We start from the raw sequence: 23,117 nt of genomic DNA on the forward strand, positions 1-23,117 counted from the left end.
TGTTGTGTTATTATTTATTAATGAAGATTCAAAGCGGAACCAAATATGCCTTATTTGGTGAACTAAAATTTCTAACAGGCAAGGTTATTGGTATTTGATGTGGTGGACATTTGTCCTGACCCAATAGGCACTGCTAACCCTTTTACTCTGCTTTTACTACTCGTAGAAATACAGTTCGATTACCCCAATTCAATTTGTGCAACCACAAAAGTAAAAATGCAGAATGATTCCGTAGTAAGTTGGCCAAACGAACCGTGTACATTTTAGTAACTACGTAAAAAAAGAGTGTAAAATATTAGGCCAGGTGTTATTTGAAAAAAAATAAAGTGCACATGAGGATATCGTAGTATTATAGAGTGTAAAAAATAACACATCTATGAAACAAAGTCTATGAGACGTTTCTTCCTTTTACTCAGTACCATCAATTAAAAATATTGTATTCCAATAGTATTTTATGTCAAAACATTACGATGATATGGAGACGATTCAGTGTTCACAGGTGTTTATTTATAGATACAAGGTGCTCACGCATTACGAGAGATTTTAACGTTGCATTCCTGCGTTGCAGTCTGTGATTAACAGTCTGGATTAAGCCATTTTATTTTCGACCTTACCACAAACATTATTATTACTAGTAGCTCTGTGAGCTGTAGACCTCGCGAGCATAGCTTAAAAGTGAATAAATGTATGTCTGTACTGTTTAGAAGTATTTATAAAAACTAAATTGACAAACATATATAATTGTCGAATATAAGTTCCTGTATTATATTATGGAATAGTAATCTATATGCCAAACTCATTTGCAATCATTAGTGGTCGCTGTACTCGCTATTATTTTGTGATTTGCAATATCCTCATACAATTAAAAAAATACAAAATAACCTAAAAGTAAAAAAAAATGACCACCATATTTTTAACGTACTTATACATAAGTAATGAATAAAACGTATAATGAGTCCTTAAAGATATTTCCAAAGTTTGATGGGTATAATTTTCATGCAATTTTGTATGGCAGAATTGTTTCATTTATAGCGACCTCTGAATGATGTTTAATTGCTCAAAATTTTGCTAAGGATACTTTTTTACGTATATTGGAATAAAAAACCTACATTGAGAAGGAATTTTCATTACTTTATATTTTTGGACCACCCTATTATCGAACCTACCCAAATTTCACGGAAATCAGTTTAGAATCGGCGTAGAACAGATGGACATACTAAACAATGTTTGCCTCACAGGCCAATCCGATCCGAACGTACAGTGATGTTATTAGTGTTATTACCATCTAAAAGATGTCATTCAGTTATCATGCATTTCGCTTGAACTACTTACATGTATTGGCGCAAGCGAGACGCAAGATAACTAAATAAAATGGTTCATATTCGTGCATTCTGATGTCAGTGTACGTTCGAAAGTGGCCTGAAAGCTGTTTAACCGAGATGCTTCGTGCGCATCGGTTTGTTTGGTTTGCCAGACTTTTCAGTATTTTTTCCTCCTCGAAGTCCTCAAGTCGCAATATAAGGAGTTTCATACGGCTCGATTCGAAGCATGATTAAGACACGTTTAAGATCTTGGAAAAATCTTTAAATGATCGATAACTAAACGACATGTCAATTGACATTTATTTCGATCCAAATTAGAATTTAGAAGGCTTTAGGATAATTTTATTAAGACATTGAACCCGAGACAGCACAACGTATAAACAACCTACAGCAAGATACCCAATGTCGACCACCACTCTAAGCAAGTCTGTTAAGGTAACTTACGGATTCCCGACCGCAGCTGCACTACTGTCGTAGTATTTGTAGCACGACATTACTGCCGACTGCACTACTGCCGCTGACTGGATATTTTAAAAAGCGAGAAGACATGTTTGCAAGAGAGCTACGAGCCAATGCGATATGAATATAGCCAGCATGTAAATGCGATATCTATAGGAAAAATGCGTGTATTGTTTGTGTAATGTGTGTGTGTGTGTGTGTGTGTGTATTGTTTTGTGTAATAAGCTCCCTCATGAATTGAGAATGTTGCGTGGAAATTAATTTAGGATAGAACTGACTAAATGGCTACAAGAAATTGCTTTTATACTGTTAACTTTTCTTAGTAACGTGGGAAGCTTTAGGCCTATTCTTAGTTCATTTATGTAAGACATATTTGAAAAAACTGTTTATATTTCAAAATAAATTAAAAAAGTTTTTATGAAGCACCGGACAGTCCAATAAAAACTGCACTGGGACAATACCCCCCAATAACCCCAGTAATAAGTAAACTTTTCCTTGTTAAACAGGTTTGATCACTAAGGTAAATTCATCTCCTTTGTAGCCTATAATCTTTTCTGCTTTACCCTAAGGTTGGCTGGTAGAGAATTCCACATGGCATTAAGTCGCTTTTTTAGGCTTTTGTAGTCACATAGAAACCCTTAATAGTTTCGCCATGTACGTCTGTCCGTCCATCAACGGCTTTGCTCCGTGATTGTTAGAGCTAGAAAGCTACAATTTGGCATGGATATATAAACCATGCATGGAGCATGGAGATAAACGGTAAAATAAAAGCTTAAAAATAATCTTTTTAGGGTACCTACCTTACATACAAATTATATTTGAAAAAAAATTTTTTTTCTTCGACAATAGTGTGGGTATTGTTGGCTAGGTCTTTTAAAACGAATAAAGGTCTCCGAAACATCTTTTTGATATAGTTAATATTTTAGGAAATAATCGCTCCGAAAGAAAATAAATGTTTTTAAAAAATATCTAAAAGTGGCGCCTAACCTAACCTAACCGGGCTTAGGCTAAAGATTGTGGTGACACCGCTAGAAACGATGCCGCCATTACCTTTGATCTATTAGATGGCGCCACTTTTTGATCTTTAATCAATTTAACACACGTCAGTGAAAGAATAAGAATCAAAGTCAAATGGCGTTCTAAAAGTTTTAATCATGTGTCGAAAGATTGTAGTAAATTTACTGTGGCTACACAGTTTTCTTTGACAATCCACCTCTATTTCAAATTCTCTTTGATATAGGTAACTTACTTCAATATAGATAAGTATAGAAGATTCATACATTTGAGAAAAATAAATGAATTCAATTAACAAGTTAATTGTTATTATTACAACATTATTACTAATTTAATAATTATTAATTTTATTTTATTATACGAATATTTGAAACTATAATTTTCGTTTCTAATACGCTCTAAAGCAAAACTGACATGTACAAAATGTACACCCAGCTAGTTAGCTGCAAAAACTACTATACCCACCTACATCGTATAGTCCTTCACATCGATTTCGATGACGGCGACACCAGCAATCAACGGTGTTAACTCTTATGAGCTCTTATGTGGCTGGCGAGGCAAAACTTGCTCTTAAACACCCTTTCACATTCACAGCTGCTGTAGAGTTGACCGGCCGTGTTGTATTATACCTATGTGTACACGTAGGAGGGCTTAGGCCTTTCCTTGCGTAGTTGGGGTTTTACGTCTAATATAGCGAGGCGGTTTTCCTCACACGACGCGGTGGATTCGAAGATGGTAGACCGTCAAGATGACCGTTTCGCAGCGAAATCCTCCTAATTAATGTGCAAGATCGATCGCACACGCTTCGTCATCCGACAAGAAAATGTGTAGGTTTGTATTGTGAGTACTTAGACAACGATATACATAATGTATTAATATTTATAAATACTTAGATACATAGAAAACATCCATGACTCAGGTACAAATATCGCTGCAAATATGCTACTTCCATTTTGCTAGCGGCATAGACAGCGTAGTTGTCAGAGGGAAAACAACCGGTCAAGTGCGAGTCGGACTCGCGTTTCAAGGGTTCCGTACATCACACAATTTTTAATATTGTTTTTTTTTTTGTACGTGAAACCATGGTGAATGGGTGAGCCATCTTGAAAACCCCGAATCGGTCGTATCAAAAACCAGATGTAACGGAAAGTGTTATGGCGCGATGGTTGGCTTTTGTATCCAGGCCACTACCTACCTTTTATCGAAGCGCTTCGTCGTTTTTTTGAACCCTAAAAACTTGGGTTTGGATTATACCAGATAAACAAAATTCTTTGGATATAATGTCAACAGTGGACTTATTAAGCATAAAAATTTCAATTGCATAGCTCTCAGACTTAAGATTTCGACACCCCGATTTCGTCACTGACTCACTCATTGATGATCATCAAAATCCTTAGGGTAGGTACTTCCTGATATCCTAAGAAGCTGAAATTTGGTATGTAGGATAGTATTAGTACACAAACAATCAAAAAATTAAAAAAACTTGAGATTTTTTGCCCCTAGGGGGTACAAAGGGGGGTGGAATTTTGTATGGGGAATCAATAACCGCTGAATTTAGTTGAGGTATGCCGATAGTTTTTGTTATGGGGAAGGATATACAATAGTTTTCAACCCCAAAATCACCCCGTAAGGGTGAAAAGAGAGAGTTTCTGGAATGTAGTGTTCTAACATGGAACAATAGTACAAGTACCATTGCGGCTGTATGCCAGATACAGCCTAGTCACATTTTTTCTTCAGTCTGACTCGCGCTTGAACCTAAAGGCGCGCCTCTCTCGGGTGCTTCTGGCCTTCAGCCGTACGCGGTGCTCGGCCTTCGGATACTTTGACCATTATTCTGTGTTTAAGCACTAATCTCCCACAGATCGCGTGTAGGCGTGCCTCTCCTGGACAATACTTGTGAAATTTTAGGAAGTATGTACAGATCAGACGCTCCAGGCCTTAAGATTTACGCGGGGCTCGGCTTTCGGACATCGAATTCAGACACTTCTACTATAATATTGTTCTTTGTTTGAGCACTAACCTTCCAAAGCTCGACCTTCGGCCTCAGCCGTGGATAGGCATGCCTCTTCGGGTCTACTCAGCTCTATGGAAAATGGCGTCGATGCGCAGTTGCGCCAACGTTGCTTCGAGCGGCAGCCATAGAGTTGACTAGACGCCGACGTACCTTTAATAACATGACAATACGAGTCAAGGCACGCGTCTTGGTGAATGACAAGATATATACAAGTAAGCGCAACAAAGGGCGCAAAAGACTGTGGTGGATGTTGACAATCCACAACAAATGTCAAAAGGCCGGTTACAAACTAAACAATGGGCGATTGTGTGAATACCACAGGCCACGCTACGCCCATAAATCCGACAACTTCCCGATTGCGCGCCACTATGGCCAATCGTCCGCCATTATATATACCTACTATGCATTCCCTCCTGTACACACAAAGGCGATGGCTTGTCCTGGACCATCATAACGAATGTCGAATGAACGAGCGAGCGGCGGCGCGCGATGACACAGCGCACCGATCAGTGCACTTCATTCAAGCACTCGCGAATGTGAATGTGAACATTATTGTGAGTGAATGTAATAACTATGGCGCGACATATTCAAATTAATCAGCGTGAAGATGGTTTTATAATCCTAAATACATAGTTTTAAGACAGTATTGTTGTATATATTAGTGTGTAATATAGTTTAGAGTTGTAAATATATTTTTAATTAGATAAGTAGTAGGTTTTAAGGTCTATTTATTAAACATGTAACGTATTACGTTACAATGGAAGAGTGATAGAGAGAGATGACTACGGTATGCTACGGAGCGTTAACGATTGGCACGTTGGCAAGCACCCAGGGCACGCGCTAATGGCGACAACGGGGCAACAAACAGCTCATGCGTATCATTGGGCCTATGTCATAAGTTTGGCTTAATATCTCAGAACATGCGAGTCTTGACTCAGGACTCCTGGGGAGCCAGGTACTTGCAAAGACTGAGATGTCGAAGGTTACTCCTGCGCTAACGGTACCATCTGGGCACCAAACCGCTCATGTTTACCTACCCAGGACCAATGTCGTAAGTTTTACTTAATGTCAAGTAACATTTAAGTCTAGGTTAGTTACCTACCTTTAAGGTGTAAGTACTTATATATGCAGTAATGTGTGTGTGTGTCTTGACTCACTAAATAGGCGTGATTTACGTTCGTAAGTAGGTAGTTACTGGATCATTTACTATTAATTGATAGGCATAACCACTAACCGCCCTCAACGTCATCTCAAACATTGGTTAAAACTTTTTGCAGCTCCACGCACATGTACCGGAGAGAATGAAGTATTTGACGAGTGTCCTCCAACTTGTCCTCCGACTGAAAAATGCGAAAACTTATGGAACAAAAAACCATGTAACGAGCTAGATTGTTGCACACCTCAATGCCGGTGCAAACATGGTTTTTACAGAAATTACCAAAACAAATGTATCACCGCACAAGCATGTAGTAAGTATAACTTTTTTCACCACACTAACTGGCCCTCTTGATTGTTCAAAAACGAATGAAACATGTGGGGCAAAGTAATCAGATGCTAATTTTGAGTTGTTTCCTTATATTAGCTAATAGACTTGACTGTTAAATGATAATTTTGAATGATAAATAAATAAAATAAATATTATAGGACATTCTTACACTGATTGACTAAGTCCCACGGTAAGCTCAAGACGGCTTGTGTTGCGGGTAATCAGACAACGATATATGTAATAAACAAATAGGTACTTAAATACATAGAAAACACGGGATTCGAACCCAGGACCATCGGCTTCATAGGCAGGGTCACTACCCACTAGGCCGGACCGGTCTTCAAATTTTTATTACGTTCCTTTGGATGTCATTTGGTTTAATTTTTATTGGTGTTTCATAGTTATTATTTTCCTCGCATTGGTGTGGTGAAAATTTTTGTGTTTCACTTGGACGAAGTTTGTTTAACCCTCGTGCCTTGAAACCCTCGAAACGCTCAAAATTCCACTTCTCGAACCACTCGCTAGGCTTGTGGTTCAATTTTGGAATCTTTTGCTTGCTCGGGTATCAATATTAGCACGAGCGGTGAAACAACAACTTTGCCCCCTTGTAAAACAAATGACTATATTTCCTTCTTGACGAGACTACGTCGACTCAATATCACGAAACCACCAAATTTACAATTCTGTTTTGAGCTGAATAAACTTGCCAGCTCGACACGCTCAAAATTACACTTTTTTCGCTGCTTTGCTCCATTGTCAAACAAATATGTAAATATTCTTACTTTGTATATAAAGTGCCTACCGAGTTCTTTATTATTTTATGTTTTTTCTTTGCAGTGGCTAAAAAAGGAAGAAAGGACTCTGAGGGGCCTGAAGGACCACCGCCCGCAGAAGCACTGCATGGAAGTGGAAAGATTTAATTTTAGGACTTTATATAATGACAGCCTGTAAAACTATTGGAAACCTGAAAAATTAAAACAGTTCAATTCAACCTATGAACCTATCAATGACGATTTTACAGAACAAATTGCAATTTGTTACTTTTTCATGTAGTTAATAGTTTTAATCGGAACGGCACGGCCTTTAGCGGAACTTTTGGGGGAAAAAGGTTTCCCTATACGACCATTACCTAAGTAAGTAACGATCAGTACCCCTAGTGTAAATTTATTTGACGGCGTAATGTGACGTACGCGTTTGCGTTAAGTCTCATTTTGTATGGGATTTTGAGTTTCCAAAACGTTCCGCTTGGCACGCTGTTTCTAAATGCCATACTAAATGGGACTTAACGCAAACGTGTTCTTCACTTCACGAAATCGAATAAATTTACACTACTCGGGGCTCAGACCATTACTGGCACTTTGAACTACATAGTTTAACGTGGTTTAACTATGCCGACTGCCATATGGACCATTTGTGTTCATGTCGTTCCATTATTTCCTTTACCGGATGGATTCATTTTGCTAGCTTTCCTGTACCTACAAATGAACATCATCGAAGTAATGTAGAGTGAAAATTGAAACTGTAATGCCTACCGTTTAAATCGCTATTTAAATAAAATGTGCAAATATTTATTTTTATTATTTGATATTCGATTTCATTGCCCGCCTATGTCTTATCTTCACTAGCATGCTATCATTCTATCCCTTCTTCTGGGAAGACTTATAAAACTGTCAGTCTTGAGAACTCAAGTTGTAAATACCGACCTTTATTATTTGCGTTGGTATTTAGCTTCTTAACAGGAAAGGCCAGCTGAAGCCAATTTTAGGCGAACATCTCTGTCGCGCTGATGCTGGCGGCTCCTAAAATTAGTGCGATAAGGACAACTACAGCTTAGGTGAAAAATCCTGCGTAAAAATCGTACTCGACTGTTTCCTCATTCAAAACTTAACCAACCGGATCATGCCGAATTTGACCTTGGATTCGATAAGCATGCTTATACACGATAAGTTTAATCATATTTTTTACAATCTCGTAGATCTATTAGATTCCAACGGATACTTTGTACCGAAAATAAGTAAAAGAATAATTAAACCAAAGTAAGACATGTAAATGGCAATCAAATTATCTGTGTCGGACTGTTTTGCCTTTTGGGCTAATTGATATTCAGTTTTAAATACTGTGCTTTTCTTGCGGCACAGTCAATTAGGCCATTTTTGCGATGTTTGAAGTTCTCTAGCGCTTAAAAAACAAAAATATGAAATACAGCAAAACAGTCCCACACAGATATTGATAATATATGCGTTGAAAAAAATCATTGCTCTCGGCCCTCTCGGGTCAAACACCAAGGAGGAAACAGTCTATTACGTTTGTATGGAGAAATGTCCACTAGTCTTGCCTCTTAAAGTAAGTGCAGTAGGTGTAGCCAGCAGAGTTTTGAATAAGCGTAGCTGTTTTTAGGGTTCCGTACCCAAAGGGTAAAACGGGACCCTATATTACTAAGACTCCACTGTCCGGCCGTCCGTCCGTCTGTCCGTCATTCCGTTTGTCACTAGGCCGTATCTCACGAACCGAGATAGTTAGACAGTTGAAATTTTCTGTTGCCGCTATAACAACAAATATACTAAAAAGTACGAAATTCGACGAATATTTCCGAAATTATTAACTTTATCACTATTGCACTTATATGCACAAAAAATATAAAAAAAGACAAGTGCGAGTCAAACTTGTCCGCCGAGGATTCTGTACTTTTTAGTATATGTTGTTATAGCGGCAACAGACACTTAACTATAATAACAGTTTATGAGATACAGCCTGGTGACATACAGACAAACGGACGGACAGTGGAGTCTTAGTAATAGGGTCCGGTTTTACCCTCTGGGTAAGGAATCCTAAAAATATCATTTAAATTGGGAGGTTCTGTTGCCATGCATGATTGATGTATCCATGCCAAATTGCATCTTTCTAGTACTAACTATCACGGAGCACAGACGCGGACGGACGGACAGACGGACATGGCGAAACTATAAGGGTTTCTAGGTGACTACGAAACCCTAAAAAGATACGGTCCGAATTGCGGATACAACAATTTGTCAACTAAAGTAGAGATCGTTAAAAGTAGAATTATTTACTAACAATTGCGTTTTTTTTTAAGTTCATTGTTTTGATGGTATAATAAAATACGTAAAATATGGTGTTTTTATTAAATTTTAAACTTTAATTTCATTAATTCATTATTATGATTGAGGACTCGTAGGGTGTTTTGGAACGATACGGTCTGACTTATTTCGGGGGTCTAATATCAACCGTCAATATACCGTTAAATTACGTATGCACTTATTTTTGTCTCTTTCTTTTTGCTAATGACGTGAAAGGAACAAAGACATTAGAATCCAAATATTTCGAATTTGTATTAGGCCCCGCACGTTGAAATGACATTCGAATATAAAGGTCACTTGAATGTTATTTTGTCTCACTCAGTGAGCAAAATTCGATTTTGCTCTATGCATAATGTTCTATGCTCATGTAGATTTTTTATTTTTTATACTATGTCGGTGGCAAACAAGCATACGACTCGCCTGACGGTAAGCAGTCTCCGTAGCCTTGTACGCCTGCAACTCCAGAGGTGTTACATGCGCGTTGCCCACCCGAAACTCGCCCCCCCCCCCCTCGTTGAGCTCTGGCAACCTTACTCACCGGCAGGAACACAACACTATGAGTAGGGTCTAGTGTTATTTGGCTGCTGTTTTCTGTAACGTGGAGGTACTTCCCCAGTTGGGCTCTGCTCTAGATCTGGAATGACATCCACTGGCTGTGTCCTACCACACAAAGCGAGACATTCACAATGCCTATATATCTCTTTTGGACGTAGTTTAAGGACGTGCCCGGGTCCAAATTTATAATCACCAACCTATTTACAAATTCACGCGTACGAAGTCGCAGGCAGCAGCTAGCCCTGTGTATTGGTAAAGATCTACAAATCGTGATAGTAGGTGATAGCTGTATTTTTATTTGTCTTCTATGTCGTAGGTACTTATTTGTATGTCTTTGTTGTCGCAACGCGTCGTAAGTATGTCGTATTGAATATAACCGTCAGTTGCCGCTGTCGCCACCGAGTTTCCGCGTATGCCGCTTCAGTTGATAATTATATTAGCCAGCTACTTGCATTAACGGAGACGCTATTTACCTGTCATCTCGTGACAGTTTCACGAAATGGATAAGTCAATCCGAAAAAACAATTTCCAAAAATCCACAAATCATGTCCATTGAGCTGCGGAAACAATGCCGTCCCTTACGGGCCCGCCGCGACGGCGGCGACAGAATGATGGATCGCGACCACTTGTGTATTGTAGTGGGGACCCGGGAATTGAGATTTCGGGGACGATGGTAAATAGCTGTTTCTCACGATATTTGTTTTTATCGCAAGAATGGAATAGCCGCAATCGTATTATGTAATGTGTTTACTTCTACATAATTAGGTACTTGTATGTGTCGAAGGAAACCAATGTTTACATCTCTAAGTGATCTCTGAAAAGTACCTAATAGATAATTACATTACAAATATTACCTATACAATACTAACATACCGACTAACTACCCTGCTATTTTATCACGCACCTATTGACTTACTGTGTCAAAACTGAAGTCCTAAGGAAAACCAGCATACATGTATTTATTTTATCTATTCTCAATTGTTATGTAAGTACCTACCTAGGTATTTGTCCTCATGCGTCCTTGAGCCAAAAAACCTAATGTGGAAGAGCTCGATGCGCTAATAACTTTGACTTAGTAGGTATCTAAGTATTTTACACTTTTCGTGCTTCATTCAGTCTCTGACCTTGGGTTCGTATACATTACATACAATACCAGTGCCGCAATTATTAGTTCAGTCGTCTCTGTACGCACTATAATATTATAAATATGTAGGTCCGTATGCGACAATTGGCCTTGTTTATGTACTGGTTTATTTCAAATAGTAGGTACCTGCCTAAGTGAATACAAAGATCGCTCATTCCTTCTTACAGTTGAATCTAATCTAACGACTCTGTAAAATGCCAACTCAGCAGCAAACCTACCTTACTAGTGGCCGTTTTTTTCTACCTATAGCTGTGGCAAGAAACAATACATGTGATGTGACTTTGGTTAGAAAACTAAACGTGTAACTAGGGAGCTGACGAATTTTATAAATAACGTATCTCGGAATTCCATGTCGAATTTCGTATTATTACGTACACGTGCACAGTAGGTTCTCCAAATCTGTCTGCGCCGTGATGGATCGGCAAGGCCCGCATTATATTTTATTCCTACCTATATTGAAGATTGACATTTTCGTTATTTTTTTCCTGACGAAATTGGGACGTTGATAAGTATTTTGCGAAAATAATAAATCCTGAAAAAAAAAATAGGCATCCATATTTTTTACTCCCATTGCTGTCCTTGGCGGATATTTAGACAGTTAGGCTCACCAAGTCTCGTTTAGTACGTCATACTTAGTTATAAATATGTATCATCCTCGTTTAAATTAATCTTACCATTAGCATAGCATAGCAATAGCGGCTGTGGCTATGAAAATATCACTTTTTCATTCTCAAGCTCGCCAGATTTTTATCCTGATGCAGTAGAGTAAATTTTAACTACTTATCGATTTTGTTTAAAGTAATTTTAATAGCTGCATACGCACGCATGTTTTGTACAGGTAGGTTTGTAATTGTATGTAGAGTTCATGTAGAGGTACTCAGTAAGTTGCAGGGTATCCCCCATATGTTAATCTGACGCGTTTGAGTAATCCAAAATCCCCTCTTTGACTTCGACCTGAAATGCTAGAAAGCGCACCTGATATTTCCGTTCAGAGGAGAGTGTTTCAATCAGTTTTTGATTTGTTAGTTACCGAAGGCGAAACTCAAATGAAAACAAGAGCTTGACAAGATAATATGTTATTTTTCTCTTGCAATATATTTTATCAAAATAATGTAGGTATACCATTAGTTGTCAAGTTTGGTCGTAGTTCCAGCACATTTTCCTGTTCTCGACAGTTCCGCTCGCTTAGCTTATTTCGCTGTTTTGTGAGACGCTAATCCATCAAAACTTTGCGAGTCCTCTGACAAAAGTTGTACCAACAGTTTAGTGGTGTGTCGGCACTCACGGCTCCGTTGTACTTATTGTTTACTTGTTAATTGGACTTTTAAAGATTCACAGGCTAATCGTACCATCACTATCACTACATCTTAAAAACAAAGTCCCCGCCGTGTCTGTCTTTCTTTGTTTCTATGCTCGCGATAAACTCAAAAACGACTGAACGGATTTTCATGCGGTTTTTGCCTATCAATAGAGTGATTCTTAAGGGAAGTTTTATATGTATAATTTGTTAAGGTTTTGTGTAACCCGTGTGAAGCAGGGGCGGGTCGCTACTCGCTAGTAGAGAAATAAGAAAGCTTAAAGTGCTCACTCCAAAAAAAAAACAATTTTTTATAATAAGTTAAAGCGAGCTTTGTTAGAACTTATTTATAATACAATTCATCTAAATAAGTATTAAGTCATAAGCGAGTTTAAAACTTAAACGAGTTTAAAGCGAAGAGGCGTAGAATGTATGGGTTCCCTTACATTTCACGACTTTTCTCTTTCCGCACAGACTCTAATAATAAGTTTTACCATACTTCCCATACATTCAACCTCTTGCGAATGGTCCTAGAACAATGTCGGGAGATGCAGTATAAGGTTTTTGCTCTATTCGTTGACTTTGAAAAAGCATTCGATAGGGTAAAATGGGCAAGCATATGGAGGGTTCTGAAGCTTAACGGTGTGCCAGATAAGCTGATCAACATTATCAAAGCACTCTATCATGGATCTTCGTGTAGAGTACTTCACAAGGGAAAACTCACTGAGAGTATAGATGTCACAGCAGGTGTCAAGCAGGGTTGTTTGCTTTCCACTGCTGTTTCTGATGGTGCTTGACGACGTGATGTGCAGGGTTACCAGCAGAGGTCGAAGACGCTTGCCTTGGACATCTGAAAACGACCTCGAGGATATCGACTTGGCAGATGACCTCTGCCTTATAGCAACCACGCGTGAGCAACTCCAAGACAAGGCAGAAGATCTAGCAGAAGAGGCTGAAAAGGAAGGATTGCGCATTAACTACAATAAAACAAAGTAAATGCGCCATAACACCACCGATTCAACCCCAATGCTGATCAAGGGAAATCAGATTGAACAAGTGGCTAGCTTTTGTTAACTGGGCAGTATTGTCGATCAGAGTGGAGGAACGGAAGCTGACATTGAAACACGAATAAACAAAGCCCGAGCCGCATTCAGCCAGCTTAAACCTGTGTGGAACTCCTCTACCCTGACGAGAAGAACTAAAGTGAGGATTTTCAATTCCAATGTAAAGACCGTGTTACTGTACGGGTGCGAAACCTGGTTTGTCCGCAAAGACCTAATGACAAAACTCCAAGTGTTTGTGAACAAATGCTTAAGGCAAATTCTGCACATCTTTTGGCCTAAATGGATCACAAACGCTCACTTATGGAGAATAGCCGGACAAGCACCCGTACATAAGGACATCCAAACGCGCAAATGGCATTGGATTGGGCATATCCTCAGGAAGCCTGACACCCACCTATCCAAGGTGGCCCTGACCTGCTGGAAGATGCTCGGAAAACGGAAACATGGTCGCCCTAAATCTACTTGGCGCCGTTCCGTGGAGCAAGAGTTGGGTGTATTGGGGACGGGGTGGGAGGAGGTTACCCAAGCTGCCCAGGACCGGAGTCAGTGGAAGAAAATGGTTCAAGCCCTACACCCCAGCAGGGGGTAACAGGATGAAAAGAAAGAAGAAGATACTTCCCATACAAATTATGAATATTATTATTATTCTGTAAAAAGGTCGTGTATGGAGTGAGAACTTTTAAGTTTACATTTGCTACTAATGTAAGAGATTTTCACTTACTAGCTACTAGGTACTTCTTTTAGAAAAGTCTTTAGTCTGTAGTGTTTTTTCTCTATAGGATTTGGTAATTTAATTCGCTAAATCACATTTTGCAACATCGAATAGCTTTCTTAAAATATCAACAGGAGATTTATAATAAATCGTCGGAACACTGTGTTCCTGTAAATTTGTGCCCTGCATTTTTGTAGGCAAGATCTATAGTAGGCCGCGATAGCAGGCAGGAAAAATGTGAGACAACAGTTTCCCTCTTTCAGCTATGATATTCATTTTCGTAAAATAATTTTGGAAATTTAATTTAACATACATTTAAGTTTAAACTTCTGTCCGCGACGTCCGTTGATAAATTAATCTAAGTGGAAAAACTTCTCCGAAATTTTTTAAACATAGACCCCTACACACCTTCGTCGCACCCGTTTTCGTCTGCGCAACTGTCCGTCTCCTTGACCAAAATTTCACGCGAATCGGTTGAGAATTGCGACCTGTAGAGGAGAACATCCGGACATACGAAAGTAGATTGCCAGAGTCAAAACTTAGACCTTCGCTACGCTTCGGTCAATAATAAGACTTTTTATCGCGGTAAGAATGCCGTAGTCATCTTACTTAGAATCAAAATTACAGCGACTTGAAATTTAGTTATTTTTCGGTACAGGCCTTATTTGTGTGTTTTTGAAAAACTGATCCACTGGTAGTGTATACATATTTTTGGCACATTTTTCGTATCGATATTTTCAGACGTGACTGTACCTATGTATGTTATCGTGCGTTGGGCCCAGCTACGAGATATTCAGTGTAGGTGCGCGAAACATGAAACCTGCACGGCTCGTTGAAAGTACAGGTTTTATGTAGTCATTTATTCAAGTGTCATAATCTCGGTTAAATTCTATTCTGATTCACTCACTAAAATCGGCTTATTACTGAGTTCTGCTCAACACATGACACAAACGTACCCGAACATAATCCTTCCGTATTTCGTAGTTGAGTACAAAGTAACATTTGGTTATGTGGAATGTAGCCGCCGTGCAGGTCAGGATCTCGACGACTTAAATAAAACTTCGATTTATAATGAAGTGAAGTATAATCTTCCCAAAGGTACTGGTTTACAAGGGTTCTTGCCAAAACGGTTCAATGTAGAAAGTGGGTGCTGATAGTATGGAGGATGATGAAAGAGTGATTTGCAATATTTGATTTGATCAGTACAAAAAGTTTAGATTTAAATGCTTCCAATTGGCCGCGATACAGATTATGTGGAGCGCTCCTATTGGTGCTTTTAAAAAGCCTCCGAATACTAGCCGAGCCCGACGGCTGCGTTTAGCTACTGCATTGATTTTTATATAATAATAAGTTGCAGTCGCAACATGGAACATATATAAAGAATTTACTCGTTAAAAGTAAGACGAGGTGTTTTTATTTTGGTACATTTATGTAAACAGGCGTCAAAGTTACTGCTTTGAATACTTTATATATTTACAAGTTCGCATCTGAGTAAATAAGGAATGATATTCACTGCTGAGTGCTGACTGAATGTATAACCGTATTTAAATTCGATTAGTATTATAATATCAGTTACACGTAGGAGATGTTGGTGGTTTTGGCAATATGTATCGTAGCCGTTTCATTATTTTACCACCATTTCGCTAAATATAATAATTACTGGAAAGAAAGAAATGTTGCTGGGCCAGAGCCAACATTTTTCTTCGGAAACATAAAAGACCTTGCATTAAAGAGAAGATCAGCCATTGAAGTATATACCGACATTTATGACAAATATCCGAATGAAAAAGTCTTAGGAATATTTAGAATGAGGTCTCCAACTTTATTGGTGAAAGACGTCGAGATCATAAAGCATATCTTAATAAAAGATTTTGAAAACTTTACGGACCGTGACGTGGACTTCGCAGAGGAAGGAATTGATGCAAATCTGTTCTCTTTCAACGGCAATACCTGGCGAGCACTGCGACAACATTGTACCTCCATTTTCACATCTCGAAAGCTAAAAAATATGATGTATCTTATCACGGAACGTGGGGACAAACTTATAGACTATATTGAGAAAATATCGAAAGAACAACCGGATCAGGAAGTTCATGGAATCGTTAGAAAGTATACTCAAGGTTGCATTACCTCTTGTGCCTTCGGTCTTGATATTGACACATTTGATAGTAAATTTGATATATTTGAAAAACTTGAGCCTAAAATTTTTTCTACTAACTACAGGCTTGAGCTCGAAATGATGTATCCCGGTATATTAAAACGTCTAAAACTGTCTATTGGATCCCAGGAAGTAAGTGATTTCTTCTTTCGTTTAACAAAAGATGTCATATCTCAAAGGAATGGTAATCCAAGTGATAGGAACGATTTTGTAGATTTGATGTTGAGTCTTAGGAAAGCGAAACAAATTTCTTTCCCAGTTAAAGGAACTGATGCTGAAACGACAGTGGACATAACTGATGATATTATGGCCGGTATGATGTTTATATTTTATGCAGCAGGCTATCAAACTAGTGCTCTTACGATGTCTTACATATTACACTACTTAGCAAGGAACCCAGGTATCCAAGAAAAAGTTGTCACAGAAATAAAGCAAGTGTTGAAAAAAAACGAAGGAAAGTTGACGTATGAAGCTGTCTCCAACCTCAAATATATGGGTCAAGTGTTCGACGAAACATTGAGGCTTCATCCGGTGACAGATCACCTTAGACGACGCGCTTTAAATGACTACAGAGTACCCGGCACAGATTTGACAGTGAAAAAGGGACAGATATTTATAATCCCAATTCCTGCGGTGCACATGGATCCTAACAACTATCCTGATCCTACAGTATTCGACCCAGACCGATTCTCACCTGAAAACGTAGCATCGAGACATTCGTGTGCTTACTTGTCCTTTGGACTTGGACCTAGACATTGTATTGGTACGTACTTACTTTGCTTTACTTTTACTTTTCTTCACCGGTTCCTTGACCCAAAAAAGGTATAAGTATTGGCCTATGACACAAGAAAACGTCACTCTGCGCTATTTTGCGCTACTTCACGCCCAGGGCGGACAGGTCTTTTAGGGCTTCGTCACTCCAGCGGTATCTGAGGGCCTACCGCGAACCACGTTCGACGTGTTGTCTCCCTGTCACACTTCCGTACGACTTTACAACTCTGGGACGCACGGACGGACGTTTTCCATCCAGGTGCCCCACATACGCTCTTCCCACAGCTCGATCCTCTCTCGCCCTCTCCAGGTGTCCGGGTCAGCGGAGTCTTGTTACCTGTTAACTTTATTTGTTTGACATTTAGAATTTATTCTACACTAGATATTTTGTATACATAGACTAGTATTTTTTATACATTTTTTTTGTTTGACGATCTTATGTGAAATTCTTAGTATTAAATTTGATCTGTATAATAATTCAATACTATTATGGAAAAATATTAACATCAATAAATTGCTCTGATAATTAGCTTAAGATACCTGTCTTACTATTCATAAGTGCTTCTTGCTAGGCCTACATGAATAAACTATATTTAAAAAAATACTTATACCGGGTGATACACTAGACTAACTCCTCTCCTTTTTTTATTTTTATATTTTTTGGTTGTACGGGTCAAATTGATTCAAATGAACTAAAGATCAATTGTACCGATTTTCATACTTTTAACACAATTTTCATCATTTAACTGAATATCGGGCTGTACCGCTAGGACTAGTATCAATTTATGATTAATATGTACCGTATCTGCAATACAGTTCCATAAGTCTCGTAAAATAGGTACTTACTGAAGCTGTGTCGCTTTGTAAAATTGAAAAAATATCTAAATGAAATTATTTTCAAAATTGCTTCCTTGGAGCCTAGATAGGATATCACGTATCATTTGTGATATATTGAACAGTACAAAATAAAAATCAGCCATATTGTATCTGGAGGAACCCAGACTTGGTATGTTTTTCGAATCAGATCAGAATGCTTTATTTGTAAAACAGGTATAAATAGGTCTTAGGTATATTACATTTGAACACTATGTTTCGCCGGTCGGCATACAAATGTCAGAAATAACGAAACTCTAACTAAAAATTGCACAATGTTGTAGCTGTAGTATGTAGTTTTGAAAATTATGTTAGTATAATTTAAAAAATGGCTCAAATGTAATGATATGGTATATTTTTTGAATCGCCTTACATAGGATACCAGACGCGATAAGTTTTAAAAAAAATAATCCCATACAAAAAAAAATCTCAATACCTCCCAAGTTGATTTTTATTAAAGAACTGCAAGTCAAAAAAGCGGCCAAGTGAGAGTCGGACTCGCCCATGAAGGGTTCCGTACCATTTATGACTTATTAAAAAAAACTACTTACTAGATCTCGTTCAAACCAATTTTCGGTGGAAGTTTGCATGGTAATGTATAATATCATATATTTTTTTAGATTTTTAATTCTATTATTTTAGAAGTTACAGGGGGGGGGACACATTTTTTCACTTTGGAAGTGTCTCTCGCGCAAACTATTCAGTTTAGAAAAAAATTATATTAGAAACCTAAATATCATTTTTGAAGACCTATCCATAGATACCCCACACGTATTGGTTTGATGTTTTTATTTTTTTATTTTATGACGTATTAAAAAAAAACTACTTACTCGATCTCGTTCAAACCAATTTTCGGTGGAAGTTTGCATGGCAATGTATATCATATATTTTTTTATATTTTTCATTCTGTTATTTTAGAAATTACGGGGGGGGGGGGACACATTTTACCACTTTGGAAGTGTCTCTCGCGCAAACTATTCAGTTTAGAAATATTATAATGTCCTATAATATTTATTATACCCCACTCGTATGGGTTTGATGAAAAAATATTTTTTGAGTTTCAGTTCTAAGTAGGGGGAACCCCCAAAATTTATCGTTTTTAGGGTTCCGTAGCCAAATGGCATAAAACGGAACCCTTATAGTTTCGCCATGTCCGTCTGTCTGTCTGTCTGTCTGTCTGTCTGTCTGTCTGTCCGAGGCTTTGCTCCGTGGTCGTTAGTGCTAGAAAGCTGAAATTTGGCATGGATATATAAATCAATAAAGCCGACAAAGTCGTACAATAAAATCTAAAAATTAAATTTTTTTTAGGGTACCTCTCCTACACGTAAAGTGGGGGTGATTTTTTGTTTCGCTTCAACCCTAGAGTGTGGGGTATCGTTGGAAGGGTCTTTCAAAACTAATAGGGGTTTTCAAGAAACATTTTTTGATAAAGTGAATAAATTCGGAGATAATCGCTCCGAAAGAAAAAGAAAAATGTGCCCCTCCCCCCTCTAACTTTTGAACCATAGGTCCAAAAAATATGAAAAAAATCGTGGAAGTAGAGCTTAAGAAAGACATTAAATGAAAACTATAGCGGACATGATCAGTTTAGCTGTTTTTGAGTTATCGCAAAAAGTTTTCCCTTCATAGTAAAAAGACTTACTTTAATTAGGTACTGATTATGCAAATTTGCCTATTTGTTTAACTCGGGTGAAAGGTACCGTTTCATCCCTTGGTTAACAATTTACTATACTTTAAGCTCCAGTTTAGCTTATTGTGACGGAAGAGTAACTACGGAACCCTACACTGAGCGTGGCCCGACATGCTCTTGGCCGGTTATTTTTTTCTATTTTTGTGTAAAAATCTAAATGCTCATCATGCTCATAGAATACATCTACTTACCAAGTTTGAACAGTATAGCTCTTATAGTTTCGGAAAAAAGTGGCTGTGACATAAACGGACAGACAGGGTTCTGTCTGTCCGTTTCTATAAGGGTTCCGTTTTTTACCATTTGGCTACGGAACCCTAAAAATTGTTTTAACCTTTAGTATGCGTGTGCTAAATGGCAAAACTGTACATCGATTTGCGGGTTTTTTTGGATTTGGGCTCGTACGCCGTCCACTAAGTATAATAGTCGGAGCAATAACTTACAAATGTATGGATTGTTTAGTTTAGGCGGTTAGGTTAGGTTAGACAAATATTGTAAACCCAAATATAATAACATATATGGCACTAGGCTGTATACATATATATTACCTAAAATATTAAACGATTTGCCAGAAGATGTTCGTGTAAAGTACTTAAATGGTAAACATATAAAAAAAGTAATTAAAATGCACTTATTGACATCAAACGACACAAGCTACTTATACTAAAAATCCTACAATGTTTTCTTTCTCTGTTCTCTGAACTCCCCAACGGCACACAAACCTCCTCAAGGTTTTGCCTACGATGGGTTTTTTGTATTAAATTCTAGAGTGTAAATTGTTCGTTTATTCAATAAATTAAAAAAAAAAGGTACCTCGGCTGTACAGTGACCGCATTGTACGTAATAATATAATATATTGAGTTTATTGAAACCTGAATGTAGTTTGATGATCCAGTAAATAATACAACAGTGCCTTGTTGTAGAATTTAATTACATAAAATATAGTGAATGTTTTGTGTCCTCCTTTATAAATTAAAAAAATAAGTGCACAGTCCCCCAGTTTCGTGATCGATTTTCTTTATTTTCCAGGCTGGCGCTTTGCCCAACTCCAGTCTCGTGTTGGATTAGTTAAGCTACTCTCTACTTTTCGTGTGGAGCCGTGTAGTCAGTCACTGAAAAAGTTTCAGTACCAGACCAGCTTTCTCATGACCCCTAAAGGCGGAGTTAAATTAAACTTTACTAAGAGGTTGCATTAGCGGTTACTGCACGGGAACTAATATCTAAATTATGCTTAGTAGAGCAAATTTTGCAACATGTATGATTTTGATTATTCATATTCCATGTTTTTATAGTAGGTATGTATCAGTATATCAGTATGTATTTTTAATAATACTGCATGTGGATTACAAGGTATGAAAGGTAAACGTCCTAGCGTTCGACATGCTAACGCCCAATAGATGATGCTCTGCTGTCATCTCTATTGACAGTGGCTTAAGTCTGAATCTGAAGATGACATGTACTGGTGGTGGTATTACATTAGTAAAGTCGGGATTCAATTGTTTCAGTTAAATACATAAGATTTCGAATATCATGCAAATTCGAAAACTCATTCAAATGTTTAGCAATTGTAATAATAAATTTGGTTTTTTAAAACTGATTTTGCAATATTACTTCCTGTTAACATAAATGGCGGGGCAAACAAATCAAACAATAGTCATAACCTATCCAAATAATTGTACTGTACTTTCCTGCTGCCATCCCCACAGGCCTCTAATGGCAAGTGACAGCGCTGATGGATCGGACTACCTCTCGCCCGCTGCCCCCCCCCCTACATCGGGGAAGGCCAGAATTAGCGGATTTTTTTGTTGCCAACTTAAGTTCACATTAATTTTGGGAATGGAAATGGTAAGTATAAATAATGGATCGAATAAGGAATGAATATATAAGACGAAGCCTGAAAGTTGCACCCATAACAAAAAAAACTAAGATCAAATCGCCTAGCGTGGTACTGTGGTGGTACGGACACGTATTGTGATTCAGAGAGATGAAAGCCATGTGACGCGAAAGATATTAGGAATGAATGTGGAGGGATGTAAGAGGAAAGGAAAACTAAGGAAAGATGGATTGATTGTGTGAGAGACGATATGAAAATAAACCAGGTGAATAATGACTATATATGATGAGAAGACGAACGACAGAGAGGTATGGTAGAAAAAGACACGCTGCGCCGACCCCGAGTGATGGGAAAAGGGTAAGCAAATGATGATGTATAAATATAATATGATGATTAAATATTTATCATCTCAAATGTCATAAATCAAGAGTACATCAAACGGCAAATGGGTATATTTAAGGAACATAGGTACCTACGCTTTCTCCCTTAATGTCATTCTGTAGTAGGTACTAGGTACTTCGATTAGTGCTTTAATATACTTACACTCTTTATTTACTAGACTTTGCTTCCACCCAGGTTTATTATTAACTATATTTGAATGAAGATGTGAATCATAAAATGACTGACCACTTACGGCTCATCTGGAAATTCCTTCAGTTTCTTTGTTAACTCTGATCAATATATCAAGCAATTGTAGGCGGGTAATATTAAAATTGACTTCAGAAATACAATGGGCGGCCAAACCTGAGCTAATTAAGAGTTTGTGGTCCATAACCACACGAACTATAATTAATAGCAGTCCTTGATAGTTCCTTATATCTAACTCGAGTTCATATGTGACGACACAACCAAATAAATAAATGAGAAGGCCATTCTACGCATGACTAGTAAACCTTCTGTCAATTAAGCATGCTATGCCAAATTGATAATGACAAAGGTGGTAGGTAGCTCAGGTTGGTCAATGCGAAAAAGCATACCGAGTTACAATATTTACAAATCGAATCTGTCAAATTGTTTGTTAAAGAATTTAAACAACGCGGCTGTGACGGAAAAATCTTACACTTTTTTTCACCTAGCCAATATCCGTCAACCGTTCGAGAAGGAACTTCGTTCCAATATAATAATAAGACGATCTTACAAGTTGCAAAATTCCATAAATTGCGTTTGGTGATAGTAATAACCTTCTAATATAAGTTAACCGAATGATTGATCCGTTAACAGTTCCGGGGCGCTCAAGTTACCGTCAGGTCCTGTTGCTATCTATGCTGAGAATTACGTTTACCTAAAGCTTATAATACATCCGTTTTGTAGTTATTAGAATTTATTAATCTCCTAACAAAAGGCTTGTTTTGCTCCGCATTGGGTAGGTAATAAACAAATTCAGTGCGAAGACGTTAGTACTAAAAAAATTTAGGCGACTTGGCAGATAAAAGGATGCCAGTAATAGTCTAGCATCGCAAATATTAAAAATTATATTTAAAAATATATATATTTAAAATTTAATATGTAATAATGTTGAATATCATCATGTGATGACCATCGGCCCGATTCAAACTGTAAGATATGTCAAACATTCGATAAGGATACGATATAGATTAGATATGATGTTGATGGTCTCATCGGAAGATCAGC

General features: G+C 37.9%; 1 protein-coding gene and 1 long non-coding RNA gene across 2 annotated transcripts; both read left to right on the forward strand.

Moving 5' to 3' along the window:
• Positions 1 to 4,872: 4,872 nt before the first annotated feature.
• On the forward strand, positions 4,873 to 7,875 carry LOC133516109 (uncharacterized). The gene is made up of 2 exons (XR_009799176.1): positions 4,873 to 6,278; positions 7,133 to 7,875. It is a non-coding gene; the product is annotated as an uncharacterized LOC133516109 (long non-coding RNA).
• A 7,658-nt stretch (positions 7,876 to 15,533) lies between these two features.
• On the forward strand, positions 15,534 to 20,954 carry LOC133516114 (cytochrome P450 6B5-like). Its single transcript, XM_061848841.1, has 2 exons — positions 15,534 to 17,083; positions 20,681 to 20,954. Exons 1-2 carry the CDS (start codon positions 15,748 to 15,750, stop codon positions 20,845 to 20,847), a joined length of 1,503 nt encoding a protein of 500 aa, XP_061704825.1. The 5' UTR covers positions 15,534 to 15,747; the 3' UTR covers positions 20,848 to 20,954.
• The last annotated feature ends 2,163 nt before the right edge of the window (positions 20,955 to 23,117 follow it).

This window comes from Cydia pomonella, chromosome 3 (assembly GCF_033807575.1).
Source record: "Cydia pomonella isolate Wapato2018A chromosome 3, ilCydPomo1, whole genome shotgun sequence".
NCBI classification, from domain to species: domain Eukaryota; kingdom Metazoa; phylum Arthropoda; class Insecta; order Lepidoptera; family Tortricidae; genus Cydia; species Cydia pomonella.

Coding starts and splice junctions, on each gene's coding strand:
- LOC133516114 (XM_061848841.1), top strand. CDS start 15,748: ATGTTGGTGGTTTTGGCAATATGTATCGTAGCCGTTTCATTATTTTAC. Junction 17,084..20,680: donor TGGACCTAGACATTGTATTG/GTACGTACTTAC, acceptor TTTATTTTCCAG/GCTGGCGCTTTGCCCAACTC.